Source organism: Mastomys coucha, unplaced genomic scaffold (genome assembly GCF_008632895.1).
Source record: "Mastomys coucha isolate ucsf_1 unplaced genomic scaffold, UCSF_Mcou_1 pScaffold19, whole genome shotgun sequence".
NCBI classification, from domain to species: Eukaryota; Metazoa; Chordata; class Mammalia; order Rodentia; family Muridae; genus Mastomys; species Mastomys coucha.
This window is the reverse complement of record NW_022196901.1, coordinates 16,108,049-16,124,295: the sequence shown is the minus strand read 5'-3', so window position 1 is coordinate 16,124,295 and position 16,247 is coordinate 16,108,049. Positions and strand designations below refer to the sequence as shown.

The 16,247-nt window shown below is 41.3% G+C and overlaps 1 protein-coding gene across 3 annotated transcripts in view; it reads right to left on the bottom strand.

Annotated features, from left to right (window-relative positions):
- Positions 1-2,295: 2,295 nt before the first annotated feature.
- Positions 2,296-16,247, bottom strand: part of Fam185a (family with sequence similarity 185 member A) — a 52,894-nt gene continuing 38,942 nt past the window's right edge. For 2 of the 3 annotated variants that reach the window (XM_031380081.1, XM_031380083.1), the window contains one exon: positions 2,296-2,598. In XM_031380081.1, the coding sequence (XP_031235941.1) occupies positions 2,486-2,598 (113 nt within the window). In that variant the 3' untranslated portion in view covers positions 2,296-2,485. Of the gene's footprint in view, positions 4,048-16,247 lie in introns of all 3 variants that reach the window. The other variant, XM_031380082.1, reaches the window with a different exon arrangement.

Below are 16,247 nucleotides of genomic sequence, written 5' to 3'. Positions count from 1 at the left end.
AGTCTATCTAACTCATGATCCTAGCTGAAGTCTATCTAACTCATGATCTTAGCTGAATATCTAACTCATGATCTTTTGGGTTATTTTGGCTACTTTTATCAACTTTATTTTTAGTCATGAAAATGTTTTTCTAATTGCCTGAGTTTAAAAATATTATAAAAACTGCCTCACTGCCTGCCGTTTCCTTTGCCTAACAGCTTAACACACACACCACACAAACTATCCCGGCACAGGGCACAGGAGGCATTCAGTCTTATACAAATTCTGACTTCATTAGGAGTGAATTCTAAGGGGCCAGTGACAAACCAAACAAGGCTGGCTTTTTATTTCACAAATAAGAACTTAGAAAGGATATAAAAAAATGGAACATTAATAAAAAGGAGACTATCATATTTATAAATGTTTATTTAATATCAGTGTTTAATCACTGGTTTATCTAAATCAAAATATACAACCCAACCAACTGATCTATTCAATACAGCATAGTTTTTAATGTTAGAGTTGACATTTCTAAGGAAATGGAATCTATGAAGTGACTCTATAAAGCACACTGTTGTAAGTGTCCTGTACTTATTTACATCAGCTGATAGAATAACAATTCTTTCCCACCGTGAGGTCCATCCTAACCTCCGGAAGATAAGCTAAACCCCAGCAGCATCTGCTTCACCCACGGAGGAGTTTTACTCACAAGCTGAAGGCAGTGATACCATAGGAGGGACATAGTAAGAGGGAAGTCTGTCCCATGGGAGTTAAGATACCGGGAATCCAATGACTGCCACCTTTTCACAACCATCTCTCAAGTGGGAGCTGTGAATATATACGTGGGATAGTCTCATAACCACGTTAAATATCTTGACCAATCAAGCAGAGATTTTTTCTAGCTTACAAGAAAGCCAGACATTCAGAGCATGAGAGGAGGACTCTTTCACCCAAAGAGGGGCCACATGAGGAAGGAAATGACATGTGGTTGTCTTTAGAAGGTGAGTGTGACCTTTAGATGAAGCCAGCAAGAAACTGTATCATCCAGGTAGAAGGAAGTGGATTTTTCCTAAAACATGAATGAACTTGGAAGATTTCTCCCCACAGCTGTCAGATAGCATCCTTCCAGCCATGTGACACACTGAGCAAACCCCTAGCATTGGCAATTCTATATATTCTGGTGAGCGAGTGCTATGTGAAATCATTAAATCTGTGGTAGAGCTGTTCTCTTGCCCCCATTCACAGTTCTGCATTTTATTTCTTCAGTAAGTTTTATGTTGTATGTCATGTGAAGTAACGTGAGGAAATCTTCTGTTGTTGCATTCAGGCTGCGAGGCATTTCTTTGCCAGTATGTGCATGCTGTAGGTGCACGGTCTGTTAGTCACTCAGCAGCTACCTAGGCCATCCAACTGTCTGAGTAGTATAGTACCAGGGTTCAAGAAGCCCTCACCTTAGTAACGGTACTGAAGCAGTCACAGTGCTCAACATATGTGCCATTAGGTCTGACAAAGAGAAGCTACAGAGTGCTTTAGAAAAAAAGGTAAGGGGCTGGCGAGATGGCTCAGCGGGTAAGAGCACTGACTGCTTTTCAGAAGGTGGGAAGGTCCTGAGTTCGGAGCCCAGCAACCACATGGTGGCTCGCAACCACCAGTAATGAGACCTGGCACCCTCTTCTGGTGTGTCTGAAGATAGCTACAGTGAATTACACCAGAGGGAGCAGGGCTTGGAACGAGCAGAGGTCCTGAGTTCAATTCCCAGCAGCCACATGGTGGCTCACAGCCATCTGTACAGCTGCAGAGTACTCATACACATAAAAAAAGGAAAAGGAAAAAGGTAAACGTTCTCCACTTAGTAAAGCAAAAAAAAAAAAAAAAAACCCAAACCACGTGCTGAGGCTGCAAGGCCCTATAGTCAGAGTAGACACACTGTTTGTGCAGTTGTAAAGAAGAAAGAGAAAGGGGTCTAGTTTTGATATTGGAACTAAAATGGCCAGAGTAAAAACTGATTAGTTGTATAGAAAAGGCATTCAGTTGTCATATGTGTTTATATTAAAATCAAAAAACCCACAGTAGGGGCTGGTGAGAAGGCTCAGTGGTTAAGAGCACTGACTGCTCTTCTAAAGGTCCTGAATTCAAATCCCAGCAACCACATGGTGGCTCACAACCATCCGTAGTGGGATCTGGCGCCCTCTTCTGGTGCGTCTGAAGACAGCTACAGTGTACTTATGTATAACAATAAAACATTAAAAACAAAACCCACAGTGTAGAGGGTTGATACCATTGGTGGTTTCAGGTGTCACTGGAGGTCCTAAGACATACCTTGGGGACTTCTATAATTTGGAACAGAATGACAGAAAATGAATAGAGGAATTAAGTACCCATTTTGCAAAAGCCTCCTGAAACCCTTCGCCAGCACTCACGGGCAACGCTGCTGTTTCTGATGTTTATATGAACACTGCATCTGCCTGCTAGTCCATGTCAAAAATCAAATCCCCTGAAACCACTCTCAGTCCGGCAGCTTCAGGGACTGAAACCAGCTCTGGTGTTGAAAGCTTACAGTGCCTTTGGGGGCAACGGCATTTATCCACCTCTCACGTTTGCTTGCTTGATTCATGAGTCCTGAAATACAAAATTGCACCAAGTTCAGCTTACCAGCCAAGAACAATATTTAACTCACCGATCTTACTAGTTAGTGTATGCCAAAAGCCAGAGATGCCTAAGAAAGAGTATCTTGGTGAAAAAGCGTTGAGCCGGAAGAGCCGCAAAGCCGGAAGAGCCGCAAAGATGTTATATAGTTTTGTTCCTCTTCTTTTGCTTGAGATGAAACTGTGATATTTGTATTGTTTTTAAAGTAGTTTAAAAAGGAGAATTATGCGGATGCATAATTAAGCTACTTGTGGTATGTGAGGTACACAGCAGTCAGTGTGACAAGTGTAGACATCTGGGAAGCCTACTCCCCAGTCAAGACAGTGAGCACACCAGCCAATCCCATGCTTCCTCCCACATCGGTCTGTGATCTTCCATGCACCCTCCATCCCCAGCAACCCATGTGTTAAAGGCTCTATCGCCTGCTGTGTTAACTTTCAGAAGTGGGTTCAGTGGTAGGCCTTTCGGCTACTGGAAATGCACCCTTGAGGTGTGCAATGAGGTCCCAGCCCCTCTGCACCCTCCTCTCACTTTGCAGCCCTGAGGTGAACAGCTGCAGTGTCACTTTGTCACTTATGCTGTGGCTTCAGCACAGGGCCCAAAGGTAAGGGGCCGGCTCATCGGAGACTGGCGCTCCCTAAACCATGATCCCCAGTGTTCTCACTGTAAGTGGACTAGTTCAGATGTCTGTTACAGTGACAGAAAGAAGACTAACACACTTTCCCTGCCCGTCATCCCTCCTTACCCCACAATCTAGGGACTAGTGATGTGCCTTGTCACAGTGGACTGTCTGAATTTCCTAAAACTTCACACAGATGGAGTTGTACTTTCAAACATGCCTCTTTTCAACATAATCATATTGAGGCTGTATCATTTTCCACATTGTTCCTGGTAGTTTCCCCCAAGCAAGCTCATCAATACTTGTTGAGTGTTCACTTCTGGGACAGTTCCTCCCTGTAGCCTCCACTGACCCTGGTGCCAGGGCACCACTCTGGGTCAGGTCTTCACTCTGGATCTAGGTCTTCACTCTGGGGTTCTGTTGTTTCTGTACTGCTCTCCTGACCCTGAGCCCTGCACTGTGTGCGGTGGCCATAGGGCGGACCCTTTGCTTCTCATCTCAGTGAGTTCTTATGCACTAGTGTAGTCTTTCTCCTGAGATCCACTGCAGTTTGCACTTAAAAAAAATGTCACAACTGAACTTTCAAATAAACATGGAGGAAAGGCTGGATGGAAATCCTTAACTTTTTGTTGCGGTACATCATTTAGCACCAGTAAGAAAGCATCAACAACAGAGTCTCCTGAAGAGCTGGACCCTTCCCTCATGCGCAGCTAATCACTGCTTCAGTTAGTGGCTTTATCTGGAGTGAGAAGCTGGTCTACTCTTGTCCTGCAGCGGGTGAAGCCAAGGACACAAGGCCGCTGCTGGTAACAAACACACAAGTGAGTGATTTCAGCTTAGCCTCTGTAGTCAAAGGCAAGGCACGTTACAAACTCCCACTAAGTTGTGACCGTCCTATCTCGTTGACAGCTTTCACTGAAAGCTCTTGGCACTTTGGCCTGAATCTGTGCAGATGCTATTCTAGGCCTTAAGATGGGTCTTGCAACACACTGGAACCTGGGGTTTCAAAACCTTATTCCTTATATGTTTCTTTGCCTAAAAAAGGAGTCAATTTTCCTGTGGCTAAGAGTGGGTAAACGATCACCCTGTTCTTAGGTAGTACGGTTTCCAACAAGTGGGAAGAAGTTTCTGCAACATGCCCAGCTCTACCCTTTATGATCCACACTCCTACTCCAGGTTTCCCCCAATAAAGAACTCCCAAGTTCCTTCTCGTTAGATCAGAGCGTACCTGATTGCTGGGAAGCAACCAGTTCTTGTTTGTTTCAGTTTTCACTAGGGCGACACTCCTGCTCCTACCTTCCACAGTGCACTAAGCTGCAGTGCACTCGGCCAGAGGACTCTGCTCCCACAGGGCACACATTAGCAGACACACACTGTTAGTATATCGGGGGTCTTCAGAGATGTATAATTACCACTCAGCTCCCCCATACCAGCTGGGGGGGGAAATAAATGCTATACCTATGAAGCAATGAGCTCATCATTACTCTGACCTTTTATTACTTTTAACATATACATTTCATACACAAAACCTAACCACACATACATTCTCCTCCAAAGTACAAATATTTTAATTCTGTCAGAAGTATTCTAATCTTCTCAATAAATGCACAACCAAAAATATTTTAACAAGAAGCCATTAACAACAATATTTTTTTTTAAGGTAGTCCAAATGGTCCCCCATACATTGAATGTTCCTTCAATTCCTTGGAGTAATAAAGGTTGGCCAGGTCCAGAGCAGGAACTATGCGTGCAGGGACTCTCCCTCAGGCCTTTCCTCTGCCATGTCTGATTCCCTCTGTTGTACTTTTCATCTCTGAAAATGTAATTTTGGTCTTTTTTTTTCCTTCATAATCCTAAGCTTTTGAGGATGAGCTATAGTTTTATTTTCCTGTTCTGCTATGGCTACTGAGTTGATTTTGCAGTGGCGTTTTATTTTTCTTCGTCATAGGTCACGTCTCCCCTCTTGTCTCTGCCTCCTCTTTGTCTGGGACCCTCTGAGCAGAGCAGACATTAAGGCTATTACCCCGCTGAGTACTGAGTGCTCGCTTCTGTAACTACGGTTTTGTTTAAAGATGGAGATGCACTGCTTAGAGCAGTTTCTGTCTCTCGTCTCTGCGTTTATGGTGTCCAGCAGTTCTAAAGCAGGCCAGTCCAAGCCCTGTTTGGTGCCCACTACCAAGTACTTCACTTACCTAGAGCTCCTTGTTTTGCCCTTTCTTTGCAGTCTGGTGGGTAAAATAGGCATTGCTACTAAACCACTGTGATAGCACCGCATGTAACAGGGACCCAGGCAGGCTACCTGCGCCCTCCCTCCCTCCCTCCCTCCCTCCCTCCCACATTCCACTGCGTTTCTGTGCCAGTGGCTGTTTGCCAGGGATACCTCCTCCTCTCTGCCCTCTCCCCTCTCTCCCCTCCTTTGAGTCTCATCTGATCTCAGCCCTGCTTGCTACCAGGGATCCCGTAGCCACCTGTGCACCCGTTCTCTTCCATCTCCTCCTGCAGTCTAGTATATCCCCACCCCTGCCCTCGGCCGGTCTCCTTCCTCAGACTCACCTGGTCCTCTTCCTGCTTCCTACCAGGGATCTTGTAGCCAGCACATATCGCTTAGACCTAGGGAGGCTGCCTGTACTCCCCACTCCTATTTTCCATTCTGGAAGCCCTAGTCCAGAGGCAGCTTGCCATGGGTAGCCTCCTCTCTGCCTGTCTCCCGTCCTTTAGGGCTCACCTAATCCCATCTGCAACTAGGAACCCAGTAGTCACCATTGGAATACAGACTCAGGTAGGCTACCTCTGGTCTCCATCCCTCCCCCAACTCCAGCCATCTATCATATCTACCCTGCAGGTACTGCCTGTTTTCCTACACCCTGGGCCCAGGTCCAGTCTTGTATGTTCCCTGAACCCTAGCTGCTTTGTACCCTCTCCAGAGTGTGCTAGCCCATTCTGATCAGTCCTACCTGTGTTATTCCCAGCAACAGGGTTGGTGCTGGTCACACAGCTTGTGGCCAATCATGTGTGGTGAGTCCTCAGGACCCCAGGTCACCTACATTGTATCCAACCTCCATGCTTTGTGTAGATCCCCATTCCTGAACACCATTGTGCATTGGTGGCCTCACAATGCAGTAGAACTGGGGAGCAGGGTCTCAGTTGGAGACTATGTCAGAGGACAGCTCTGACATAGACAGGCTGGCTGACATAGCTCGAGGAGTGGGGAGGGGAGGAACAAGGACAAGGAGGAGTGCTGTTGTTGGGGAGGGGCCTTCACAAGGGTTCAGTTTAGATCAGCTCAAAAGGTATCAGTTGAGATTAGCAGAGTGCTGGTTACATGATTCTGAGAAGCCAGTTTTATGGCAGGGAAACAGAAATTTAACTGACTTTGTTCTCATGATGTGGTCTTTGTCTCTATGGAATTGAGTAGGCCCAAGCCTGAGGCAGCCATACTCCTGCCATGCTGAGAGCTGTCTGGGTTATGAGTAGCACTCTACTGTCCTTCATCTTGCTTAGGAACCCATGCCCTTGTCGTGAACCCATGCCCTTGTCGCATAATAATCAAAACACTAAATATATAGAACAAAGTAGGAATATTAAAAGCTGCAAGGGAAAAAGAGTAACATATAAAGCAACATATTAAGATAGACCTATTAGAATAACACCTGACTTCTCAATGGAGACTTCAAAAGCCAGAAGGGGCTGTATAAGATGTGTTGCAGACTCTAAGAGCCACAGATACTAGCCCAGGCTATTATACCCAGCAAAACTTTCAATAACAAATATGGAGAAAATAAGATATTTCATGATAAAATGTAATTTAGGCATTATTATCCGGCCAAACGGAAGACACTAGAAGGAAGACTCTAACCTAAAGAGGTTAATCACACCCAAGAAAACACAGGGAATAAATAATCTCAGACTAGCAAACCAAAAGAGGGGAAATGCATGTGCACGTGTATCCACATACCACAACAAAATAATAGGGATCAACAAACATTAAACGATCTCTCTCAGCATCAATGGTCTCAGTTCCCCAATAAAAAGACACAAACTAACAGAATGGATGCAAAGACAGGATCCATCTTCTAAATTCTAAGAAACACACCTCAACATCAAGGAAAGACATTACCCCAGGGTAAAGGAATAGAAAAAGACATTCTAAGCAAGTGAACCTAAGCAGCAAGCTGGTATAGCCATCTACATAGCTAACAAAATAGACTTCAAATAAAAACTAAGCAGAAGAGATAGAGGTTGATTTGCAAAAATTCTCAATAAAATTTTTGCAAACCAAATCTAAGAACATACCAAAAGGTCATCTACCGTGATCAAGTAAGCTTCATCCCAAAGTCGCAGGGATGGTTCAGAAGTAATGTAATACACCACATAAACAAACTGAGAGACAAAAAAAAAAAAAAAAAAAAAAAAAAAAAACAAAAAAAAAAACACATGATCATCTCATTTGATGCCCAAAAGGCCTTTATGAAACCCAATACTCCTTCATGATAAACATCTTGGAGAGATTAGGGATACATAATAAAGGCATAGTAAAGGTAAAATCAACACAATAAAAGAAGTTTACAACAAATCCATATCCAACATGAGAAGAACATGTCTTACATGTTCTTACATGTTCAACATGTCTTACATGAGGAGAAACTCAAAGCAATTTCACTAAAACTGGGAACAAGATAATGTCCACTTTCTCTATACCTATTCATTATAGTACTTGAAGTCTTAGCTGAAGTAGACAGACAACTGAAGGAGATCAAGAGGAAATGAGGAAGTCAAAGTATCTTTATTTGCAAATGATATGACAGCAAGTAACCCTAAAAACTGCACCAGGAAAGTCCTGCAGCTAAAAAACACTTCCTGCAAGGCAGCTAGATACAAATTAACTCACAAAGATCAGCCCTCCTACATACAAATGACAAATGGGCTGAGAAAGATCAGAGAAACAACACCTTTCACAATAGCCTCAAATAAGATAGAATATCTTGGGGTAACTCTAACCAAGCAAGTGAAAGACTTTCATGATAAAGACTTTAACATACTGAAGAAGATACCAGAAGATGAAAAGATCTTCCATGCTCATGGATCCATAAAATTAATATAGTAAAAATTGCTATGCTGTCAAAATCAATCTACAGATTCAATGCAATCATCAACATGGTTCTTCACAGATCTTGAAAAGACATTTTCCAGCTTTATATGAAAACACAAAAATCCCAGGATAGCTAAACAATACTGAATACTAAAAGAGCTACAGGAGGTATCTCTATTTCTGATTTCAAGTTGTACTACAGAGCTATGATAATAAAAACACATGGTATTTGCACAAAAGTAGACATGTTCATAAGTGGAATCAAACTGAATAACCAGACATAAATACACACACCTATGAGTACTTGACTTTTGATTAAGAAGCCAGAAGCACACACTGGAAAAATGACAGCATCTTCTACAAATGGTCCTAGTCAAACTGGATGTCTGCATGTGAAGAGACCAAATAGAACCATACTTATCACTCTGCACAAAACTCAACTCCAAACGGATTAAAGACCTCAACATAAAAACCAGATACACTGGACATGATAGAAATTAGGGGACAGCTTTGAACTCATAGCATGCAAGACAACTTTCTGTCTCTAAGGCACTAAGATCAACAATCAATGAGACTTCATGAACCTGGAGAGCGCCTGCACAGCAAAAGACAAAGTAGCAGCCTACAGAATGGAAAAATATTTTTACCAACTACACATTCGACAGAGGGCTAAAATTCAAAATAATAAAACTATTTTTTTTTAAAAGCAAAATATCTAAATAGAATTCTCAAAAGAGGAAACTCAAGTGGTCAAGAACAAGTCAATGTTCAACATCTTTAGTCATCAGTGAAATGCAAACAAAATAGCCTTGAGATTTCATCTTACAGTTGTTGTTATGGCTAAGATCACACAAGTGAGTTCTGATCAGAGTAAGGGTAAGATTAGAATAAGAGGAATACTGATCCATTGCTGATGGAGTGCAAACTTGTACAGCTAGTATGGAAATCAGTGCAGTAGCTGCAACTAGCTACCTCAAGAGCCACCACTCTTGGGCATATGCCCAAAGGTCACTTCATCCTACCACAGAAACACTTATTCAACCATGTTCACTGCTGCTCTATTCATTCATAATAACCAGAAATTGCAAACAACCTAGATATCCTTCAACAGAAGAATGGATAAGGTACATGTGGTGCATTTTCACAATGGAGTATTATTTAGCTGTTTAAAAAACAAAACTAAACAATACAAGAAATTCACAGTAAATGGATGGAACTAGAAAAAAAAAATCATCCCGAGTGAGGTAACCCAGATCCTGAAAGACAAATATGGTATGTATATTCTTATATATGGATATTTGCTGTTACATTAAGGATAATGAAGCTATGATTCATAAAGTCACAAAGACTGGTTACTAGCGACAAAGCAGAACAGATCTTGTAGGAAGAAGAAACAGAATAGGTAGTTATGCATAGACAGGGAGAGAACTGGGACAAGGAGAATGAGGTGGGAAGCAGAGACAAGTGAGAGGAGGGAGAGAGAGGATGCAGAAACCAGTTAAAAGTAGGGGCAGGTAGAACAGGAACAACACAGGGAAGCTGCCTAGAAGACACACATATTTGAAGGCCATTTAAATGAAATTGCCAAAAATGGGGGAGACAAATCCCCAATTAGACATTTCTTGTCACCAAATGAAGCTTCCAATATCTGAAGTGGAGTACATCTAATTGAATTGTTGGCCAAAGGGGTCCCATGGCAATCCCCAAACAATGCAGGCTGTTGTCAAGACTGTAGGTTGTTCTCCACAATCTGACAGGAAGGCCCTATTGCTCAAGAGCATGTTCTCATTGAACATGGAGAAGTCAAGCTGCTGCCTACATAAAGCCTTCACTCCTGTTTCAGAGTCTTTGGCACAGAAGGGTACTCTGCATATTACCAAAGGAGAAATGTAAACACCAACCCAGTCACAAACCCTTTATCTACAATGCTGTCCTGCCTGCAAGATGTACTAGTGCAATGATGGCACAAAGCTTATGGTAAAAACCAACCTATATCTGATTTGACTTAGGCCCACTCCATGAGACAGAACCCACATCGGACACTGCTTGAATAACCAAGAACCTGAAACTAGATAGCTCAGGGATGTGGGAAAACCAAACACTACGGTTTAAAAACAGACAAACAAACAGAGCAATAAAATGATTCCTATACATCCTGCTGTACTCAGATCAGCCCCTTGCTCAGCCATGATAGAGAAAGCCTTATCCTGTAGCAAATGGGAACAAATTCAGAGACTCACAGCCAGAAATTATGCAGAGAGTGAGAGACTTTGGAGCACTCAGCACTAAATGGGACATTTCTATCAAATCTCTGCCCTCAGGCCCCAGTGGAAGAGAAAGCAGAGTGTAAGAGGCAGGGAGATGGAGGACACCAAGGAAGTGAGGTCTTCTAAATATGAACAAAGCTCATATGAACTCACAGAGACCGAGGCAGCATGCACATGGCTTGCAAGGCTCTACACAAGTCGTCGGTATACATACTACGGCTTCTAGTTTACTGTTTTTATGGAATTCTTGGATGTGAGAAAGAGATCTCTGATTCTTGTGGCTTCTCATGGGTCTTTGTGTCATCTGTTTTGTTCAATGCTGATGAGTTACTTTATATATTATTTTATTATTATCCCTTAGAAGCCTGTTTGTTTTCTGAGAGACAGGAGGTAGATCTGTGTGGGAGGGGAGGAAGATACTGGAGGGAGTAGAGGGAAGGAAAACTGTAATCGGGATATATTATGTGAGGAAAAAAAGAAAACAAGAATCGCAAATAGAGAGGTGAGGAGGACACAGCATCTGCCCCAACACCAGGAGTAACTGGGACCAGAGGGACCCAGGCACTCCACCCAACCAGCGGCACAGGTTCCTTCTAGTCTGAGCAGGTGCCCTGAGCAGACCTCAGGAGTGAACTCCACAGGCAGTGCCACAACTCCCAGACGAAGCTCCACTCCCAGGCACTCTAACATGCCTCGGATCATAGGATCAGAGGTTTCCAGGATCCTAGGAGCTTGATCACACCAAGATCTCAGGGTCTCAGAGGCAGCTTGATTCTCAGGAGCTCTGACACACCCAGGATCTCAGGGTCACAAGATCCCAGAATCACAGGATCCCAGAGACATCTTGACTCTGAGGAGTTCTGACACAACCAGGATCACAGGAAGGACAGGCTCCAGTCAGATATAGCAAGGGCAAGGAGAAATAGAGATAATCAGATGGCTGGAGGCAAGCTTAAAAACAGAAATAACAGAAATCAAGGTTACTTGGCATCATTAGAACCCAATACTCCCACCATAGCAAGTACTAGACACACCATGACACCAGAAAAGCATGATTCAGATCTAAAATCACTTCTCATGATGATGATAGAGGACTTTAAGAAGGATATAAAAACTCCCTCAAAGAAATACAGGAGAACACAGATAAAGAGCTAGAAACACTTGAAGAGCAAACACAAAAATCCCTTAAAGAATTACAGGAAAACACAATCAAACAGGCAAAAGAAATGAACAAAACCACCCCAGATCTAAAAAACTGGAAATAGAAACAATAAAGAAATCACAAAGGGAGACAACTCTGGAGCTAGGAAACCTAGGGGTCATAGATCAGTCACCAACAGAATACTAGAGAGAAAAGAGGTGCAGAAGGTACCATAGAAAACATTGACACAACAGTCAAAGAAAATAGCTCTTAACCCAAAATATCCAGGAAATCCAGAATGCAATGAGAAGACCAAACCTAAGGATAATAGGTATAGAAGAGAGTGAAGACGCCCAACTTAAAGGGCCAATAAATACCTTCAACAAAATTATAGAAGAAAACTTCCCTAGCCTAAAGAAAGAGATGCCCATGAACATACAAGAAGCCTACAGAACTCCAAATAGACTGGACCAGAAAAGAAATTCCTCCTGTCACATAATAATCAAGACATCAAATGCACTAAACAAAGAAAGAATATTGAAAGCAGTACGGGCTGGGTAGTGGTGGTGCACGCCCTTAATCCCAGCACTTGTGAGGCAGAGGCAGGGAGATTTCTGAATTCAAGGCCAGCCTGGTCTACAGAGTGAGTTCCAGGACAGCCAGAGCTAACAGAGAAACCAAAAAAAAAAAAAAAAAAAAAAAAGCAGTAAGGGGGGGGAGGGGGGAGGAAGGTCAAGTAACATATAAAGGCAGGCCTATCAGAATTACACTAGACTTCTCACCAGAGACTATGAAAGCTAGAAGATCCTGGCAGATGTCATACAGACCCTAAGAAAACACAAATGCCAGCCCAGGCTACTATACCCAGCAAAACTCTCAATTACCATAGATGGAGAAAACAAGATATTCTATGACAAAAAAACCCCACAAATTTACACAATATCTTTCCACAAATCCATCCTTACAAAGGATAATAGATGGAAAACATCAACACAAGGAGGGAAACTACACACTAGAAAATGCAAGAAAGTAATCTTTCAACAAACCCCCACAAACATAATTCCACCTCTCTAACAACAAAAATAATAGGAAGTAACAATCACTTTTCCTTAATATCTCTTAGCATGAATGGACTCAATTCCCCAAAAAAAGACCTAGACTAACAGACGGGATACTAAACAAGACCCAGCATTTTGCTGCATACAGGAAACACACCTCAGTGACAAAAACAGACACTACCTCAGAATAAAAGGCTGGAAAAAAAACTTTCCAAGCAAATGGGGGTCCCAAGAAAAAAGCTGGAGTAGCCACTCTAAGAACAAATAAAATCAACTTTCAAACAAAAGCTATCAAAAAAGATAAGGAAGGACACTTCATACTGGTCAAAGAAAAAAATCTACCAAGATGAACTCTCAATTCTGAACATATATGCTCCAAATGCAAGGGCATCCACATTCTTAAAGGAAACTTTACTAAAGCTCAAAGCACATATTATACCCCACACAATAATAATGGGAGATTTCAACACTCCATTCTCAGCAATGGACAGATCATGGAAACAGAAACTAAACAGAGATACAGTGAAACTAACAGAAGTTATGAACCAAATGGATCTAACAGATATTTATCGAACATTTCATCCTAGAGCAAAAGAATATACCTTCTTCTCAGCACTTCAGAGTTCCTTCTTCAAAACTGACCATATAACTGCTCACAAAACAGGCCTCAACAGATACAAGAAGACTGAAATAATCCCATGCAGCCTAACAGATCACCATAGACTAAGGCTGGTCTGAAATACCAACAAAAACAATGGAAAGCACACATACACATGGAAGGGAATGCTCCCTTCCATGATAACTTGGACAATGATAACTTGGTCAAAGAAGGAATAAAGAAAAAAACTAAAGGCTTTTTAGAATTTAATGAAAATGAAGACAAAGCATACCAAAACCTATGGGACACAATGAACGCAGTGCCAAGAAGAAAACTCATAGCTCTGAGTGCCTCCAAAAAGAAACTGAAGAGAGCTTACACTAGCAGCTTGACAGCACATCTGAAAGCTCTAGAACAAAAAGAAGCAAATATATCTAAGAGAAGTAGACTGCAGAAAATAATCAAACTCAGGGCTGAAACCAACCAAGTAGAAACAAAAAGAATTATAGAAAGAATCAACAAAACCAGGAGCTAGTTCTTTGAGAAAATCAACAAGATAGATAACCCTTTAGCCAGACTAACCAGAAGGAACAGAGAAAGTATCCAAATTAATAAAATCAGAAATGAAAAGGGAGATATAACAATGAAATATATCTTAAAATAATTATTCTGTTTGTTGAATATTAACATTTGAAAATATTAAAATCATGCTCTACAAATATCATGGGAATATTATTGATAATTGTTCTCACTGTGCTTGAAATTAGCATTTCTTAATGTTTAACTTCACAGTTTTTGCTATTTTGAAATTTTTAAATATACTTACTGATAAAATAATTTCTCTCCTAAAACACTGATAATCTTTTTAAAGTAAGCTGTTAGGCAATGTACACAGATATATGATGCATTTTAAGTACTTTCTCACTATGTCAGGTGGTATCATTTAAGGGCTTTTGAATTTATTTCTTAATGATTCATTTTTAACATTTTATGCTATTTTACTATGCTTAATTTCTAAAGAATATTTTGTATGCTTTGAAACAATTTAGTATTCAACATTAGATACAGGATCCTCAGTTATCTATAGTATTAAATATTCATTAATGGGGCCTCAGCCTTGTGAAGGTTCTGTGCCCCAGTGTAGGGGAATGCCAGGGCCAGAAAGTGGGAGAGGGCGGGGTGGCAGGCATGGGGAAGTGGGAGGCAACAGGGGTTTGTTTGTGTTTGTTTCTTTGTTTTTTGGAGGGGAAACTGGGAATGGAGAAATTTACATGTAAATAAAGAAAATATCTAAAAAAAAAAAATATTCATTAATGATATTTTTAGGGTATGAAAGGATATGTATGTAAAATTTGAACAAATTTTTATGTATTATTTGATTCTCAAATTACTCAACATTATTAATATATTTGATGTAAAAATGCATTTAAATAATAAAAAAATTAAGAAAAAAAAAGAATCACAAATAACATGAAAGGCTTAGATGGTGAAATCATCAAATCTATCACTTATATAGACATGCTCGCCAGTGAAAATTATCTAGAGGAACACAACTTAATGAGATTAGCAATAAATGCCTGAGTGATGCCCAAGAAAACACAAATATACCTAATGGAAAAAGGAAGAAAATGGAGGATTTGACATTTGAATTCGGGAAAGAAATATTCAAGACAATGCAAGCAGAAATGAAGATAAACTGAAAAACTCATTAACTGAAGTGGAAAACGCAGGGCAAGCCTTACAAACAGAATGGGTCAAGTAGAACAAAGATTAGCAGGACGTGAAGACAAAGGAGAGCAATGAGGAGCCGTCCAAACAAGCACAGGAAAAAGCAGACGACAAACACACAAAGGGAACATGCAGGGACAGCAGGACATCCCATAAGGGCCAAGGCTTTGAGTTACAGGCAGAGATGAAAGCAGCAGACAGCACAGATAGACAGGACCAGAAAAGAAACTCAGAGCACCGCAGAGCACATACAGCAAAGAGTACTGAAAGCTGCAAGAAGAACACAAGTCACACAGCAAGGAAAACCCACGGACATCATCTGCCTGCCATAGTCAAGAAGGAAGAACTTGCCCTAGAATAAACAGGCTGAAAGAGTTCGCGCCCACCAAATCAGCCCTACTTTGTGAATACTGGAGATAGCATTACTTTGTATTAAAGAGAGAAATAAGTGTAGCCGAGAGAAACAAAGCAAATGAAGCTGTGATTACATAGGTGGGAACACAGCAGAAAGCAAAGCAGTAAAATGACTACAATCAACACATACTCTTCAATGATATCAGTAAACATTAATGGCCTCAACTTTCCAAATCAAAGAAACAGGTTGACAGAACTAAAATCCATCTTTTCATTGTCCACAAGAAATTCAGCTTTCAATATAAATACTTCGAATGAAAGTATATGAAAAGTATTATAACCAAATGGGACCCGGAAACAAACAAGTGTCACTATCCTAAGTCTGACCAAAGACTTCAAGCCAAAGCTAATCACAAGACACAAAGAGGACACTTCAACCCAGCTAAGGGGCCAGTCAGCCCAGAAGCCATCACAACCCCAAATATACATGCACCAAACTATGGAGCACCCAGTCACGGGAATTATAGGAACAGACTAAATAAGTAAGTAGGTGATTTCAGTACCCCACTTTCACCAATAAATAGGTCATATGGGAAAAAATAAACAGTAATGTCAGAATTAAATGACATTATACACCAAATAGACATAACTGATCCACAGAAAATCCCATTCAAATGCCAATGTATATGCATTCTACACAGCAGCCCATGGAAGCTTAAAACATTCTGAGACAAAACCCAAATCTTTTTTTTTTTTTTTTTTTTTTTT